Raw genomic sequence first — 18,181 nt, forward strand, 5'->3', positions numbered from 1 at the left:
CAGGAAAGAAATTCAACAAAACAAAATAATAAAATAAATGATTACATAAGTAATTTAGCAAGTTTAACTTAGAATTGTTACTCTTAAACAAAGAAAAAGTTGCTCTTACCAGAATAATAGCATGAGGCACATGTTAACACAGACATTTCAGTGAATTACTACACAGTTAAATTTTTTAGACAAACCAAAGTTTGCACATTAGCATCATTATTGTAACATCATCTATTGTGAAATCCTTCACAATGAGTTGTCCTCCTTATACTTCAAATAAGTAATTCTTCCCAATTAGAGAAGACTGTAACTTATTTTCAGTTGAGTACCACCACTCAGGCAGTACTGTTTCAAAGCTGTTTGGCTTATCATCAGTGAACGGATAGGTACCCTGAAGCATAAGAACTGACAGCCAGGTGTGAATTATGAGCACCTTCCTAATACCACGTTGGGCCACCATTCGCGTGAATAACAGCCACTATTTGCTTCGGCATTGACTCCAGTAAATGTCTGAAAATGTCTCAGAATTTTCAGCTATGCTGCCTTCAAGGGGTTCCACATTATCAGAATAGATGACGGTTGCATATCCATATATTTCATTTCCCTTTCCAAAACATCCCATAGGTGTTCAGTTGAATTGAGGTCAGGCAAATTTGGGAGACAATCAAGATGGGTGACTTCTTTGCTGTGTTCCTCGAACCATTGTGCACAGTGCAGACTCATGACATGGCACGTTACAATCTTGGACAATCCCATTTCTGTCCCAGAAAAATGCAGGGTGCACATGGTCTCCTAAAAGCTGCCAGCAGACCTCACAAGTAAAACGGTCCATTTGCACCAGTGGTCCTAGTTCCATTAGCAAAACATGCCCAGTATTAAGCAATCACTGCCATCTGTCTGAATAGTGGGCACCATGCACATGGACTCGTATTGCTTGCACCACACGCAAAGGCATCTGTCAACATGTTGCACCAGGTATTTGGACTCATCCAACCAGCACACTCATTTCCAGTCCTCCAGTATCCAATCAGTGTGTTGTTGACACCACAGCATTCACCATCAATGATATCAGCAGGAGAGAGGGTGTCTCTTGTGTCATCTTTTATGGAACCCCATATGTATTACGATGTCACGTGTTGCACAGTAACCTGCCATTCAACCCGTGCAATGCACTGCACCCTTTATTACCATGAACATCCACTCTGCATAATCCTTTATGATTCTGTCAATTGCTTCCATATCAGACATGCAATTTCTGGTATGGGAGCACCCGACACACAAGCTCCCACATTTATGCACTTTTGAAACTCCTTGATATCTTTACCACATCCCATAACTGCTACTTTAGCACCCCGGAACAGAATGCAAAACCAGAATGCAAATTACCTCTCCTACATATGAAGCAATTTGGCTTTTTATATTGCAGGCTATTATGAATGGGGTGGTCACAACTCAGTGATAACAGTGTATATCTTAATCTGTTGTGTGTGTGTATACTATGTGTACAGGTCTTGGTAAATCTGTTGCACAGATCTACATTAGGTAAAAATGTGATTTGGATTCTTACCATTTTACTCTATGGGAGGAAGTAATTTTATTGAAATTTACATTAGTTAAATAAATTGATTTTCTTAAGTAAATATGCTAAAAGCCAAAGGAAAATATTTGAGCAAAAGCTTTTATGTTACAAGAGTTTAACGAAATGCTTGTGCTTATTTTAGAAGAAATGATGATGTCTCCAATATGCTTTCCCTAAACAATAACACCTGGTGTCTGTGTTCTTCAATATGGAAAAAGCATACGACACAACTTGAAAATCTGCTATTTTAAAAGACCTTTATAATAAATAGCCTTGGCCTTAGAAGTCACATTTCCATTTTTTTTTTTTTTTTTTTTTTTCTTATGTTCTTTGATAGGGAAAAAACATATGACACAATTTGGAGGTGTGCTATTTTAAAAGATCTTTGTAGTCTTGACCTCTAGGTAACCTCCCCATTTTTATTAGAAACTTTTTATCCCATCAGTCTTTCAAAGTTTGTAGGTTTCATCCTCCCTGGATCCTTCTGCCAAGAGGAGGGAATGTGCCTCAAAGATCAGTTTTAAATGTTACGCTTTTTTCCATTAAAGTTAATACCATTGCAGAACAAATTCCTCCAAGCGTAAATAAGCATCCTGTAACAGGGGTGGGAAACCTGTTTAAATGGTGGGCCAAGTAAAATGTTTGTGAGGTACACGTGGGCCAAATGTTTTTTAGGCTTTCTACAATTTTCAGATTTATTTTAGGATTATTAAAATGGTGTATAATGAAAAAATTGTGATAAACAGTTTTATGTTATTTATTTTAATATTTATAGATTTGATACTAGAGAGCTATTAAGTGCTCGATATTTCCTATATTCTATATATTATGAATCAACAGGGCTTACCTTTACTTTAGATATAGGAAGCTTCTTTTCCAACTCTCCTTGTCCAACTCGCTAATAATTCATGGGGAAGGTGATATCAATTTTGCAAGACATTGTCAAAAAGTTAAATTTTGGAGGTCTAAACTGGCTAATAATTAAGGATCGATTTTTTCTTTTTGGTGCTGTGGCAGGAATTTTGAGTTAAATTTAGGGGTCTAATAATTGGATATGGGGTGGGGGTTATTCTCTACATTCCTTAAGTCGGACTAGAACTTTTTGGGGTGTCATGTTCACAGGAAGAGAGCTACTCACAATTAATCCGAAACTTTTGTCTTATGTTGTAGTGTTTGTTCTTCACGCACGTGTATAAGTGACCAATCGTCGGACAATAGGAATGGTCTACGGATATTGATTGACGTTGCATGTGGTTTCATCTCTAAGGTTTCTGCAATAAGTAGTTTGTAGTAGTTGTGTTGAATATTTATAATTTTAGTTTCCTTAAAGCCGAATGTATGTCATTCATTTATGGCATGGAACGAAAGTTCCGATGCATTTGATGCGGGCGGGTTATTCACAATTAATCGGTTGTTCACAATTTGATGTGGGAGGGTTGTTCAAATGCATCGGAACTTTCATTCCACGCCATAAATGAACGACATACATTCGGCTTTAAGGAAACTAAAATTATAAATATTCAACACAACTACTACAAACTACTTATTGCAGAAACCTTAGAGATGAAACTACATGCAACTTCAGTCAATATCCGTAGGCCATTCCTATTGTCTGACGATTGGTCACTTATACGCATGCGTGAAGAACAAACACTACAACATAAGACAAAAGTTTCGGATTAATTGTGAGTAGCTCTCTTCCTGTGAACATGACACCCCGAAAAGTTCTAGTCCGACTTAAGGAATGTAGAGAATAACCCCCACCCCATATCCAATTATTAGACCCCTAAATTTAACTCAAAATTCCTGCCACAGCACCAAAAAGAAAAAATCAATCCTTAATTATTAGCCAGTTTAGACCTCCAAAATCTAACTTTTTGACAATGTCTTGCAAAATTGATATCGCCTTCCCCATGAATTATTATTAGCGAGTTGGACAAGGAGAGTTGGAAAAGAAGCTTCCTATATCTAAAATAAAGGTAAGCCCTGTTGATTCATAATTTAATATTTATAGATACTCATACATACATACAATTAATTTTATTAATAAGAAAAATCAAATACAAATTCAAGATAAAATTACAAAAATTTGATTTTTTGATTTAAAATTAGATTTTAAATTATGCACTAGGTTTCAATCAATAGCTTCATAAAAATAAAATGGTAAATCCTCTCCAAATTATTTACTTTTATCCGTCAATTATTCACTGACATTTCCCTCTGAAACACACCATACACTTGCACTGCAATCACATTATTACATTATTGCAATAATTCATTAGCAATGGACACTGTGAAATACCCTAAAAGCAGCAAGCAGTACAAAGTGAAGATCCTCTTTGAAGTGCACAGCTTACTTCAACTATAGAATGGGAGTATCCTTGATGAAATTACTCAGATAAAGAAGGTGGAATGGTATGCAGTACTATAATTAAGACGTAATAATCCTGTAACATAAAATCACTGTTGAACATCTACTTTAGTAGGATACTGTAAACAATTTCCTCTCTTAATATTGTGAATAATTGCACTTATGTAAATATTGTAAATGCCAAGAGGAGGAAGTGTGCCTCCTTCTGTTAAATGTTAAAAACAATTTAATAACAGCAAATATAATAAAAATTACAATAAGCATAATTTTATGATATATCCTTCAGTGGGCCCTTTTGTTATATTAAATTCTTGCATTTTTGTACACCTTTCTAGCCGGTCAGCTGTGTAAAAGAGGCAAAAGCAAACATTTGCTATAATAAACTGATTTAATAATAATAATAATATTCTGCAAAGCCAAGAGTCCAGGAACCATTACTGACTGCATGCAAGTCTATGCCTGCTTACTTGAGTTGTGATATATGGCACAAATTCAAATGATTCATTAGATGTCGTGCAATCAGAATGTTAAAAACAATTTAATAACAGCAAATATATTAAAAATTACGATAAACATAATTTTATGATATATTCTTCAGTGGAACCTTTTATTATATTAAATTTTGAAATTTTATTATATTTCGAAAACAACCGCAGGTCGGATTACACACCTTTGCAGGCTCAACCCTGCTCTATAATTTAAACATATTTTCCCATTCGTAAAACATGAGGGTTATTGAAAGACAACAAGCCATTGATCAATTTGCCTCCTGGGCACTGGATAATGGCTTCAGGTTCTCTGCAAAAGACTAATCACTGCAAAAGACTAATTGTGTACATTTTTGTTGTAAGCATAAATTTCATCCTTCATCCATAATGCTATTCCAGTAGTACCTTAGATCAGATTTTTGGGGCTCATCTTTGATAAAAAGTCAACATTTTTGCAGCACATCCATTAACTGTGTATAAAGTGCACAACACATTTGAACATCCTTCCTTCTCTCTCTAGGGATAGAGGAGAGAGCACAGAGAGAGAGAAATACTGATGAACGTTACTCCATTTGTATCATGCACTTGTGCCATCAAAGTAGATTGTGTGTGCCAGGTATACACATCTGCCTAAGATGTACTTTGGTGATCCCATCCACCACCATCAGGCTACCCATATTCCTACTGGCGCATTTTAAATATCTCATGTGTAGAGTCTCTATGTGGAAGCAAATGATCTGTTTTTATTGCTTTGACAAAAATAGATGTGTCTACGGTTTACTTTAACTCAAATCCCTGCCAGACTAGACCTTGTGGACATCCATTTTTGAGCCACAGTATTTGCCAACTGAGTTTTGCTGTATCCAAAACCTACTCTAATATTTACATATTATGGTAGAAGAGGTTGCCCTGTCACTATGGTAATGCATTCCATCCTGCATTGTCTCCCTTAAGTACTGAGTCAGTTTTGATACACCACCTGTCTAACTGCAGCTCTATTCTGACTTGGGAAAAATGAGGTGACCTCTAAGGCCATGACTACAAAGGTCTTTTAAAATAGCAGATCTCCATGTTGTGTCATATGCTTTTTCCACATTGAAGAACACAGACACTAGGTGTTGCCTTGTTTTAGGGAAATCATCTTGGAAATATCATTTCTTCTAATTTTTGATTTGCCACTTTCTGTCTAACTGCAGACTATTCTGGATGCGTAGAGGTTGCGTTGAATCACATAAGCACTCATTACTATTTTATATCTGCAGATTTCCTTAAGTACATCAGGCTTTATCAGCAAAGAGATACACTGCCCATTTTGGTCTTAGGTTCAGCAGAAGATACATTCTCTCTCTCTCTCTCTCTCTCTCTGAACATGAATTTAATATCTGCTTCTGCTAGATCCCTATATACATTGGGATTAGGGGAAATGATTTGGCCGATATCACAACAAAATCAGCACTTCCACATATATTCTTAGTCTGTCAGTTCCTTTATACAAACTACAGGCAAATGATGTACAATAAGTTATACTGCCAATAATCGACTCGTGGAATGGACAAACTACAAATAAATTACATCAGATTAAGCCAGCTCAAATGATGGTGGTCTGGTCTGCCCAGGAATTACAAAAAGGAATTTGTTCATGCTCGACTCCACGTAGGGCACAGTCATCAAACATATTCTTTTCTGCTGAGGACAAACCTCCAGGTGCAAGTATTGCGACACCATTTTAACTGTTATGCACGTTCTTATTGAAGGTCCTGAATTTTTGTTCCCGACATTTTTTGTACTGCTTTTAACTGTCTGACTGACCATTATACACTTCGTCAAATTTTATGTGACAATTTTTCAGAAATTTTTAAATTTAAAAAAAAAATTGAAATATGTACCATTGTATAATTTTTATTTTTAAATTATATACTTGTATACGTATACATATTTTTACCTTGTTGTCTATTTTTATTAATGTTTACTCTTTATATATTTTTGACTGGTGACATTTGTAAGTCATTTATGACTTTATTGTCTTAAACTTGAACTTCACATCATGGCGCAGGTTGCCAATGTGACAAAACAGCAAATCGTCATCATTACTCATTATCAACCTGCCAGATCTGCATCCTTCGGATCCATCTCTACCGCTCGGTCATGTTACTGAGAGTGCTCCAATCTTACTCAGTTTTTCAATTATCAGAAATTATATTATTCACTCATGATCACTGAATTATGACCACTACGTCTGTAATGGACAATTCCGCATAGCACACAGTATAAAAAGCCGAGCTTCGTACACTAGAGAAATGATAAGTTGCATCTGATTGTACAATTTAGAGTGCTAAAGTAGCAGTTAGGGGATGTAGTAAAGATATCATGAAGTTACAAAAGGGCATAATTGTGAGAGCTCATGCATCAAGTGCTTCCATATTGGAAACTTCACATCTAGTCGGTTGCTCATGGCGCACTGTGGTTAAGGTGTACAAAGAATGGTATCAATTGGGTCAAACCACCTCCTGCTCACAGAACCATAAAAGATTATACAAGGTGGATGTTCGTGGTGAGTGAAGGGTGCAATGCATCATACAGGCTGAATGGAAGGTTACTATGTGACACTTAACATACAAAATGGGGAATGTAAGAACAATATCCCAAATGATGATGCACCACACACAAATGTATGGGGTTCTATATAAGACAACCCAGGAGACATCCTCTCCTCACCATTGATGGTGAATGGTGTCAACACTACACTGGTTGTACAAAGGGTACTAGGAAAGTTTTGCAATATGACGCAACAATGAATCACAGGAAGCTGCTTGTTGCTGCATGTTGAGACATGTTCATACGTGCATAGTAGCCGCCGCGCCAAGTCGATGGGCTCAGTTATTCATTAGTAGTGAGAGTGTAAAGTGCTTGCGATGGCATCGTGGTCACGAAATGAGATAAGGACAGTTTTGCGGTATAATTTCGTGCGTGGTTTAACCATAGACCAGTGCTTAGAAGAAATGACTCTTGCACTAGATGATGATTGTCCACATCGTACAACGATATTCAGGTGGTATAGAGAATTCCAAAGGGGAAATTTCACTCTGGAGGATTCTGAGAGGCCGGGAAGGCCACGAACGTCAGTTACGGAGGAAAACGTTACTTCTGTGAGGAAAATGCTTGACGAAAACAGGCGAGTGACCTACCAACAGATAGAGGATACTTTGGGCCTAAATGCACCAGCAATTCGTTCGATTCTGCAAGATCATTTGCACGTGAAGAAACTTTGTTCTCTCTGGGTGCCGCATCAACTGACTGAAGAGCAGATGACACGACGTGTGACTTGGTGCCGGGAGATGTTAAAAAAGTTTGATAAGGGACAATCTCGGTATGTGAACAACATCGTGACAGGTGACGAGACTTGGCTGTACTATTACGATCTGCTGACCAAGGCTCAAAACAAAGTTTGGGTCTTTGATGATGACAACACACCCGTGATTGTCAGAAAATCCCGATCTGTAAAGAAGAAAATGATAGCTGTATTTTTCAAATCGAGTGGAATTGTGGAACGTGTCATTTTGGACACGCAGAAGACAGTCACAGCTAAGTGGTATACTGAACAATGCCTGCCTAAAGTCATTGGATCTATGAAGAACCTGTGGCCAAAGTCAAGAATGGACACCTGGTACCTCCATCACGATAATGCTCCAGTTCACCGCGCCAAAGCCTGCACCGAATATTTGACCACGACAGGACTGAAACTTCTCGAGCACCCTCCCTACAGTCCAGACCTTGCTCCCTGCGACTTTGCACTGTTCCCGCATGTGAAAATGAAGCTAAAAGGGAGGCGGTTTTCCAGTGATGAGGACCTTCTACGGGCTTGGGACAACGAGTGTGCTTTACTCCCTAGTGAAATTTGGCAGAACTGGTTTAAAGATTGGTTTCGGAGGATGGAGAGGTGTATTGAATGTAGAGGAAATTACTTTGAAAAAATTAAATAAACAAAGCTGTATTGCAAAACTTTCCTAGTACCCTTTGTATACTCTAGGTCTGGAAACAAGTATGCTGGAAGTTTGTTAGCAGCAGAGTTCCAGCATACAGACCTCTTCAGACATCTAGTGCAGTTGGTGCATATGCAGATAGTGGCTGTTATCCATGATCATTTGACTACCTAATACCATGTTGGTAGCCAACGCTGTATTAGGTCATAATTCAGTGATTATTCAGTAAATCCATTTCCTTTTCTCTTATTAATTATTATTATTTATTTATTTTTAATCTTCTTCTTGTTATTATTTCTATTTTATTTATTTTTTGTTATTTTATTATTATTTTTTTTTTATTATTATTATTTTTTTATTTTTTTGGCTGGTGCAGCATAAGTCACAAGCTTTCTTGCACCATGTGGCCATTGCTAATACTAATACATGCCCTTTTAAGCCAATTTTAATAACATACTTGCCTTTACGCAGGAACTGATACAATTTGACCAGAGTAGCACCATAATCGTGCAAAAAAAAAAAAAAAACTAGTCCAGCAACAGCATTAAGATTGTGCTATCCAATGGTGTTCAAAACTTCATTTAGTTCTCAATTCACTAAGTGTTGTGCAATCAAAATTCTCATAGCATAGAACTACAGCCATTTAGTCCAGCTCTTTTTTGTGTTAAGGGGGTTATTGAAGTGCTAACTACTTTGAATTTTTCTATTCACTGAAGTTTTAAGTGGCCCCTAACAAGATAAAGCCCCTGACAAGAATTGAGATATACTTCTTTATCTATTCCTGTTCTATGCTATTTAAATTTTTGGTTATCTTACTTTTCTTGCTGCAAAGTAAATAATATTCACTCTTTTACATATTTCATGTGATAATTTTCTTTGTTTTAAATGTGTTTTATTTTGTTTTTTGTTCAAATAATAGTATGATGCATTCGAACTTGTGTCGGAATTTCTTAAGTGGGGAGTAAAAGCAACAAGTACATGATATAAAAATATTGATAATTTTTGAATTTTAAAGAATAGAATTCAGTTCATCCATGTTATGCTACAAATGGATAGACTGAATTTCATTCTTAAAAATATACATCATTGTCACCTGGCAATGATATATTTGAAGCAGTGCAGTAACAACTACAAAAAAAAGTCAGAAAAATTGAGATTAAATAACTATTACTTAAAATATGTTCATTTTTAGCGGAACTGTACACAACCTTCATTTTATTTATTTCCTTTTATTCTTTTTTCTGAGAAAAATACAGCAGACTCTCAATTTACTAGGATTGGATTAACCCGGACACTTCAAGATTTCAGATAAAAAAATAAATAAATAAATAAAAAATCAACCAGAAATCATAAAATTCAAGTAATAACTAGAATAGGTATAAACAGATGTTTTGCAGCAAAGTCGTAACCAACGGACAAGAAGCAGCATTGGGAGATTTGTGTGCCTATTATCTTGCAACCCCTGCTGTCTTTCACACCCACCCCTCAAAAAAAAGAGACCAAATGTTTAGTTTGTTTTAGTGTATCACGTCGATTGTTGCATTCTCTCGCACTGCAAAAGGACAAATTTTGTTTCGTTATTTATGTTAGGAATGTCGGAATTTTTTTTTGTATAGTGTGTGGGGTTTTTTTTTTTTTTTAGAAATTGCAAAAATGATGGGCAAATGCAAGAGTTGTGCTTTCAATTAAACAAAAACTTGAAATTATTCAAAAGTTTGAAAACAGTGCATCCGTTAAATCTCTAATAAACCATAATAATGTTGGTGACCAAACCATGCGCAAAATTGTAAAAAATAAAGGGAAGCTATTCAATTTAAAATCGACATCGTAAAAAAATAAATGCATGTCCAAAACGCACTACTCGTGTATTGGAAACGCAAGTAGTGCGTAGTGAATTTTTTCGTTTCTCATCTATCGGCATACTTTTTATGTCGATTGCTGAACATTTTTCGATACAGTAAGTCTCCGAATTATGTAGCTTTGAACTTACGTTACGCTATTTATATTTTTTATCACTGAAAATTTCAGTGATAAAATGTTTCACCATAAAATGGACACACATTTCATCATAATGTAATAACTAACAGAATTCCAGCTATCAGTATCATCGCAAATGCAATAATATTGAGTTTACTACCAGTTTTTAATTAGATGCATGAACAGAAAAGCTGGATAACCCGGAAAGTGCAAATTGTTTTTGTTGTTTTATGGCAGTGACCTCCAGCAATGTGCTATAGTAAAATATGAACTCGAGTGGGGTGATAATAGTGAGTTTCCGCCTTGACCCTGTGAAGTTCTTTTCATAAAATTTAATTTTGACTGTTATCATGGTACCGACTAAGAGAATAAGTGACACCAGTACTGGTAAATCTATCAAGAAAAGGAAAGCGATCGAGTTGGATCAGAAAATTAAAAGAATAATGATGTGTGAAAATGGCCAAACATTAACAAGTATCGCGTGGAATTCAGATTTGTCAGTGGCAACGGTGAACACAATAACGGAGAAAGACAGAATACGAGAAGCAGTGAGACGATCAGCACCAGTGAAGTCAACTATGATAACCAAGGCTATAAAATACAAATCGGTTTTTGCAGCACAAAAACTATATAATATCGGTGTAAAAACACCATAGACAAAAGACAGTACAAAATCATGTGAATTTTTTCTTCCTTTTATGGTTTCTTTTCTTATGTGCCACTCAGGCTACTTCACTGCTGTCCCCAGATAAAGTTTTTAATTTAACTAATTAAAAATATATTATAACTATTTTCCTTCTGAGGATGTTATGTGGTTTTAAAATTTTGGCATATCAGGGATATGGTAGCAATATTTATTTGCCATTCCCGAGTTACGTAAAACTCGACTACGTAAGAATTCCTGGAACGTATCACCTACGTATGTCGGGGATTTAGTGTATTTTTGGATTAACCTGGAAATCGATTATCCAGGAATTTTTTTTTTACCATCTATCCCAGAAAATCGAGAGTCTTCTGTAATTAAGATTAAAACATCATAAAACACTATACAACTGTAAAAGGGCACAAATGAATCACAGAAAACATGCCAATTTTCTACTAAATGAAAAACAAAATAAGAACCCTGCCATATACCAAGCACATGATTCATTATTAGATTATTAATATTATTATGTATTTGCTCTGTATGTGCTACTCTGTGTGTCAAATAAGCCTATATTTGTAAAAATTAATATGTATATACACTGATGAGCCAAAATATTATGACCAGCGAGTCGTTATGCAAATCGAAGCAACTGTAGGTGAACCACGGCGTGGGTCAGGACATAGTATAAATAACATCTGATACTGTGCTCCTTTAATCAGTGTTACTCTTGTTCTTCAGATGGGAAAGGCAGCGGAGTTAAGCGAGTTTGACAAAGGCCAAATTTTAATGGCCAGCTGACTGGGTCAGAGCATATCCGAAACGGCATGGCTGGTGGGGGTGTGCTCATGGTCAGCCACAGTTAGTACCTACCGAAAGTGGTCCGAGGAGGGGGAACCCACGATCCGCTGCCGAGGTGTTGGATGACCACGCCTCATCAATGCTCGAGGTGAGGAAAGGCTCTCCCGTATGGTATGTGGCAACAGAAGGGTAACTGTGGTGCAACTAGCCGGTAATTCGAATGCTGGTGACGGGAATAACGTGTCACAACACACAGTACATCGAACCCTGCTGAAAATGGGGCTGCGTAGCCACAGGCTGCTCCGAGTGCCCATGCTAATCACGGTTCACCGTGACAGCACCTACAATGGGCACGCGAGCATCGAAACTGGACCTTCCAATCACTCAAGGTCCAGTTACAATCGGCACGTGGGCATCGAAACTGGACCTTGAGTGATTGGAAGGTCGTCTGGTCCAGTGAATCATGTTTCCTGTTGCACGATGTGGATAGCCAGGTGCATGTGTGTTGTTTACCTGGGGAAGTGATGGCGCCTGGATGCACTGTGGAACGAAAACAAGCAGGTGGTGGCAGTGTCATGCTTTGGGTAATGTTCTGCTGGGATACCCTGGGTCCAGTCATCCATGTGCCGGGCACGCTGACATCTATCACCTACCTAAACATCATTGCTGACCAGGTATACTCTTTCGTGGCAACGGTCTTCCCCTCTGGCTGTGACGTATTTCAGCAGGATAATGCACCATGCCACACCACCCAGATTATTTGAGACTGGTTCGCAGAACATGAGGCAGACTTCCAGGTATTGCCCTGGCCTCCAAATTCCCCAAACATCAATCCCATCGAGCATCTGTGGTTTGTGTTGGAACGGTATCTTAACCATGGACCTTACAGGAGTTAATGGATCTGCCGATTACATGTTGGTACCAGATACTACAAGACACATTTAGAAATCTTGTAGCATCCATGCCTCGCCAGGTACAAGCTGTTTTGGCTGCATGCGGAGGACTAACATCCTATTAGGTAGGTGGTCATAATGTTTTGGCTCAACAGTGCTGAAATATGGTAATTTATCCATAAATGACAATTCACACTTCATGCAGTAAAACAGATTGAATTTTGTTAAAACCAAAACTTGCTGAAATGTTAAAATTCTTTTGGTTTATAATGAATTGAGACTATGGTCATTTAATTTACTCCATTTCTAATCCTTGAATTTTGTTTCTTTGTTTTTGTTTTTTTTTTTTTTGTTTTTTTTTTTTTTTGTTTTTTTTAGTTGCACCATATTGTTGGTGATGATTCATGTACTTTCTGTACAGCTACATATCTTGATGAGCTTAAAAATGGGGCAGCAGGTGGTTCTTGTGCTACTGCTTCTTTCCGGAGTAGTTCTGAAATGGCGTACCAGAAGAGAGTTGAACAGATGTTCAGTGATGAAAATTGCTTCAAAATAATACTGGTGAGCTATTAAATCTTTAACTATCTTGGTAAGCTTGCTGTTTAAAAATGAACTCTCTATCTATATATGTGTGTGTAATAAGTATAAAAATTGGGTGAAAAGTTAAGTGGTAATGGAGAGATAAAAATAATATGAGAATTGCACCTTAGTGTGCAAAGGATAGAAAAGTTTATATATGTGAGGTAAAATTAATAAGTCTGTTGAAAAATGTGAAGACAGTGCAAAGAAGTGCACATAAATTAGACAAAATGCCAAAACTAATAGGAGAAGAATAGCAGAAATTGGAGATGTTAAAGGTGTGAGAAAGAGAGAAAGAATGTGAATTTTAATTCATTATGATATAATGAATTTAAAAAAATAAAAATAGGCTGAATTGGATAGCCAATTAGAGAGAAGGGAACTGTAAAGCAAAAGAGTATTAAATTAATATATGTAGTTATAGCAAGCATCAGATATAGGTAGACAATTTTGGTTATAAGTCCAAGAAATGGGTAGAAATTTATAAAATTAAAATCTGATGTTAGCTAAAAAATTAATTTTGTTACGTAATCAGGCATTTCATCAGGAGACTACAAATGCTCATGAATCAAAGACTGTGTTTCTATACTTGTCCATATTTGCAGAAGAAAAGCAAATTTAAGAATAAAACTAAGTGAAATCAAATTGGGGTTGGGAGGGAGTAAAGCAGTAGAACTTTCACAAAAATATGGACAAGATAGTCCCAATGCAGTGTATTTTGTAGAACAAAATAAATGAAATTAAATTAAGAAACAAAATAGTAATAAAATTAAAAGTGCTTACAGTGTAACTTAGATGCAAAAATAGGTGGTTACAAGTGAATGATATGATTTAGAATAAATTTGGGGAGAGTATGTATAAGAAGTTAGTGCAAGCAAATGGTATAAGGCAAGGGAGTAAATCAAGGAAAGGAAAGGGATGAAAGTGTAGATAAAAAAAGGTGAAGATAGTGAAAGATTAGGGACAGTAGGAATGTTGTATCGCACTAATAGCTCTACTAACCATCTCTCTAATGGCTATCCAATTCAGCCTATAATTTTGCTTAATTCATTATATCATATAAGATATTCACATTCTTTCTCACACCTTTAATGCCGACCGGGCTAGCCAGGTGGGTAAAGTGCCTGCCTGGCAACCCAAAGGTCGCGGGTTCGAATCCCGCCTCGGGCTTGGATCAAAGTACTGCAAAAACCGTGGGAGGTGCACTATGGCCACAGATGCTGATGCGCCAACAACTACCAAAAAAAAAAAAAAAAAAACACCTTTAACATCTCCAATTTCTGCTATCCTTCTCTAATTGGTTTTGACATTTTGTGTAATTTTCAAATCCATATTTGCACTTTTCAGCAGACTTCTTAATTAATTTACCTCACATATAAACACACCCACACACAAACAAACAAACAAAATATGTCCAGTCAAAACATTATGATACCAGATAGTGGGTATTTTTTTTCTCTTGTTACCAATACCACTGCAATGGGGGTGCAGAGCATTCGCTTTGCATATGAAAGGCCCGGGTTCAATCCCCGACACCTCCACTATTCTATGAATATTTTAACCCCAGGGGTTCACATCTGGGGAATATGGGCTTGGCAAATCCAGGGTCCTGAGCTGGATATCATCATTCTTCTCTTTCTTGGTGATTCCTTTCTATTTCTCTCTCTCAGGATAACTTGTGATTTTTTTTTTTTTTTTTTTTTTTTTTGGCTGGTGCAGCATAAGCCTCAGGCTTCCTTGTACCATATGGCTAATAATAATAATAATAATAACATGCAAAGCGTGACTATGAGGCCTCTGAGGGAGGTATGTTATACCATGTTTCCAAGATTGTCTCCCATAGATCTGTAGGGGGGAAATCAAAACACCAGATTTGTTAATGTATGTAATCCCGGGTGTTTTAGCATTCAATGTTATTAAAGGGTATGACAGCTCTAAGAGATTCCCAGGAAAACATACGCAATGCCAAAACAGTGCCACCACTTGCCTGTTTCTGGCATTCTTGTTTCACCAGGACATCAGAGTGATTCTTCTTTGCAGTTTGTTACCTTACTCTCCATCCATCATCCACACAGCATAGGAAATGTCATTCGTCAGAAAGAGCAACTTTTTTCCAGTTATCAGTGGTCCAGTGATGCTGTTCAGATGCAAACTTTCAATGTCGTTGGCAATCAGTTGCCATAAGTATGGGTAGCTCTACTGGGCACTCATATGGGGGAAGTCATTGGATCATGGAAAGACCACTGGTCATCCCCTGATTAACATCCATGGTCAGCCATTCCACCATTTTCTATCCATCAGCTTGACATGACAGCAGCTTTTTCTCACCATGACCATTAATAAGGCATGTGCACCTGCCATTAGCCTGGCAACTGCTCTATTCACAATCTGTCCACTCTTGGAATGCTTTCACTCCTTGAACAGCCCACAAGATTTGCAGTTTCCATAATACTGCCATCATTCAACCCGTACCCGATAATCATCCCTTTTTTGAAGCTCATCGCACTACATCCATTGCCTCCATCAGTCAGGTACTTGGTATGGATTGTGTGCCACCATGTGGGGACAAACAGCTGATTGCTAAAACATCAAGGTGGTCATACTGTTTTGACTGGACAGTGTATAAAATAATATAAAAGAAATTCTAATGCCAAAATATTAAGCTGAAGTGTTCATTGTGCAGACCAGCCTAAAAGAACACGGGGAAAAATAAAAGCAGAAATGTAAGAAATTACAATTTTAAAAGCTGAAAGAATATGAAAAATGCTAATGATTGATTAATACAGTAGATAAACATACATATTGTGTGTGTGTGTGTGTGTGTGTGTGTGTGTGTGTGTGTGTGTGTGTGTGTGTGTGTGTGTGTGTGTGTGTGTGTGTGTGTGTGTGTGTGTGTGTGCGCGCGCGTGTGTGTGTGTGTGCGTGTGTGCGCGTGCGCGCGCGTTATTAGTATAATAATTTTTTTTATAAAATTTTCCTGTTAACAATCTCTAATGCCATTGTTTAATTAAACACTATGCGATTGCAATATATATTTGTTCAATTTTATTGAAATGCTGTTGTTATGAATTTTACACAGTACAGCATACGTTATTGGTTGAATAGTACTTGGGTATCATTAGTTGTTGTTATTTGGTTTTTAGGAGCATTAGCAACTAAGGCCATATTGCTCCAGGGCTATGCGGTGGTCATTCCCTGACCTTTCCATATCCTCCGTATTTGGTGGTCACGGGCTCGAACCCTGGTCTAATCAAGAAGCACGCTGCTGCTCCTTCCCACCTGGCTACAGAGGCGCCTTGGGTATCATCAGCCAGTAGCTAATGCCATACTGTATAAAAGTGAGCTGTTAATTGAAGGCCAAGACATATCTAAAGGCATGAAATAAAATTAAATAAATAAGTACTAATTATTGCCTATACATTGATAGGCATTCAACAGGTTCCAGCACCTATATATGCAAGTAAAAGTAATTAGCAACACTAACCTGTTTCTGTGAACCCCATACCAGTTTTACATAATGGTAAAATATAATGGATAGCTTCTAAAGAAGAGGGGAAATATACCACAAATTAAAATAAAATGTTTAATATAATATTAAAATTATAGAGGCATACAAATAATATACTGTACTAATTACCAGCATTAATTCATACAGTACTAATTACCATCAATCATTTTTATATAAGGCCTAGAATGAGTATTAATAATTTGAATATCAGTGCTGGGAGGAAAGGTAAAGTGGAACATCATTTCGTCAGGGGACTGCAACTATGATGATTCATTGGGGCCATAACATTTTCATACATCTCTGTCCAGGCTGACCGGGCTAGCCGGGTGGGTAAAGTGCCTGCCTGGCAACTCAAAGGTCATGGGTTTGAATTCCGCCTCGGGCTTAGATCAGTGTAGTGCAAAAACCTTGGGAGGTGCATTATGGCCACAGAAGTGGATGCGCCAACAACTGGGGGGGGGGGGGAATCTCTGTCAAGGCAAGTCGATCAAAATAGAAAAGGAAGAATATAAAACACATAAGAATTTATAGTATGCATTGGCAAAAATGATGGTCTAAATGCAATTTGCTTTTGCTGCTCTGGCACAAAAAAAACACCTAGTAGATAGGAAAATACAAATTATATGCATCCCATCTCATACAGGTAATTATCCAGTTGACCTTTGAGTTTATTCATACTGTCAGCTTCAACTGTCTGTGAGGGCACGTGTTCCAGCAATCAAAGACTTGCTGGCTAAAAGAAAACTTCCTAAAATTTAATCTAAAGCGCTCATCTCTGTAATTTGAATTTATGGCTCCTAGTTCTGGAATTCTTTATAACAGTGAAAATTCCTCTTTAATTCATTTTACTAATTCCTCTGATGTGCCTGGTTGCCAAGCTTTTAGTGCACATAATCAATATTTTCTTATACAGTCGTCCTTTTACCAATCTAACAATTTGAATTGCCCATCTTCAGACCCTTTCAAGAATATCAATGTCTTCCTTCAGCATTCCAAATGGAGTCTTACAATTGCCTTATGCAGCGGGATTATGACCTCCCTATCTTTACAGGATAATGTTTGATAAATCAACACTAGGACACCATGGACTTTCCTGGCTGTCTGCTTATACTGTTCAGAAAGCTTCATATCTGCCCATATTGTAACTCCCAGATCCCTTTCCTCCTCCACTGTTTTATTAAACCCCACCAAGTGTATAATTTATTTAGAGATCCATCATCATCATCCATTTTCAGTCTACTGCAGGATGAAGGCTTTACCAGCAATGTTCCAGTTCCTTCTGTTTTATACAATGGCCATCCATTTACTAACCATGAACTCTTGAATTTCATCTGTCCATATCTGCTGTTGTCTTCCAGGTTTTCTTTTAGC

At 37.2% G+C, this 18,181-nt stretch overlaps 1 protein-coding gene across 9 annotated transcripts in view; it reads left to right on the forward strand.

Moving 5' to 3' along the window:
- The window catches only part of LOC150075069 (paired amphipathic helix protein Sin3a-like), a 718,000-nt gene that overhangs the window by 619,274 nt on the left and 80,545 nt on the right, over positions 1 to 18,181 (forward strand). For all 9 annotated transcript variants that reach the window (XM_090389145.1, XM_090389146.1, XM_090389142.1 and 6 more), the window contains one exon: positions 13,102 to 13,284. In XM_090389145.1, coding sequence (XP_090245271.1) covers positions 13,102 to 13,284 — 183 coding nt within the window. The remainder of the gene's footprint in view (positions 1 to 13,101; positions 13,285 to 18,181) is intronic.

This window comes from Mastigoproctus giganteus, chromosome 14 (assembly GCF_048544385.1).
Source record: "Mastigoproctus giganteus isolate SK-2022 chromosome 14, ASM4854438v1, whole genome shotgun sequence".
NCBI classification, from domain to species: domain Eukaryota; kingdom Metazoa; phylum Arthropoda; class Arachnida; order Uropygi; family Thelyphonidae; genus Mastigoproctus; species Mastigoproctus giganteus.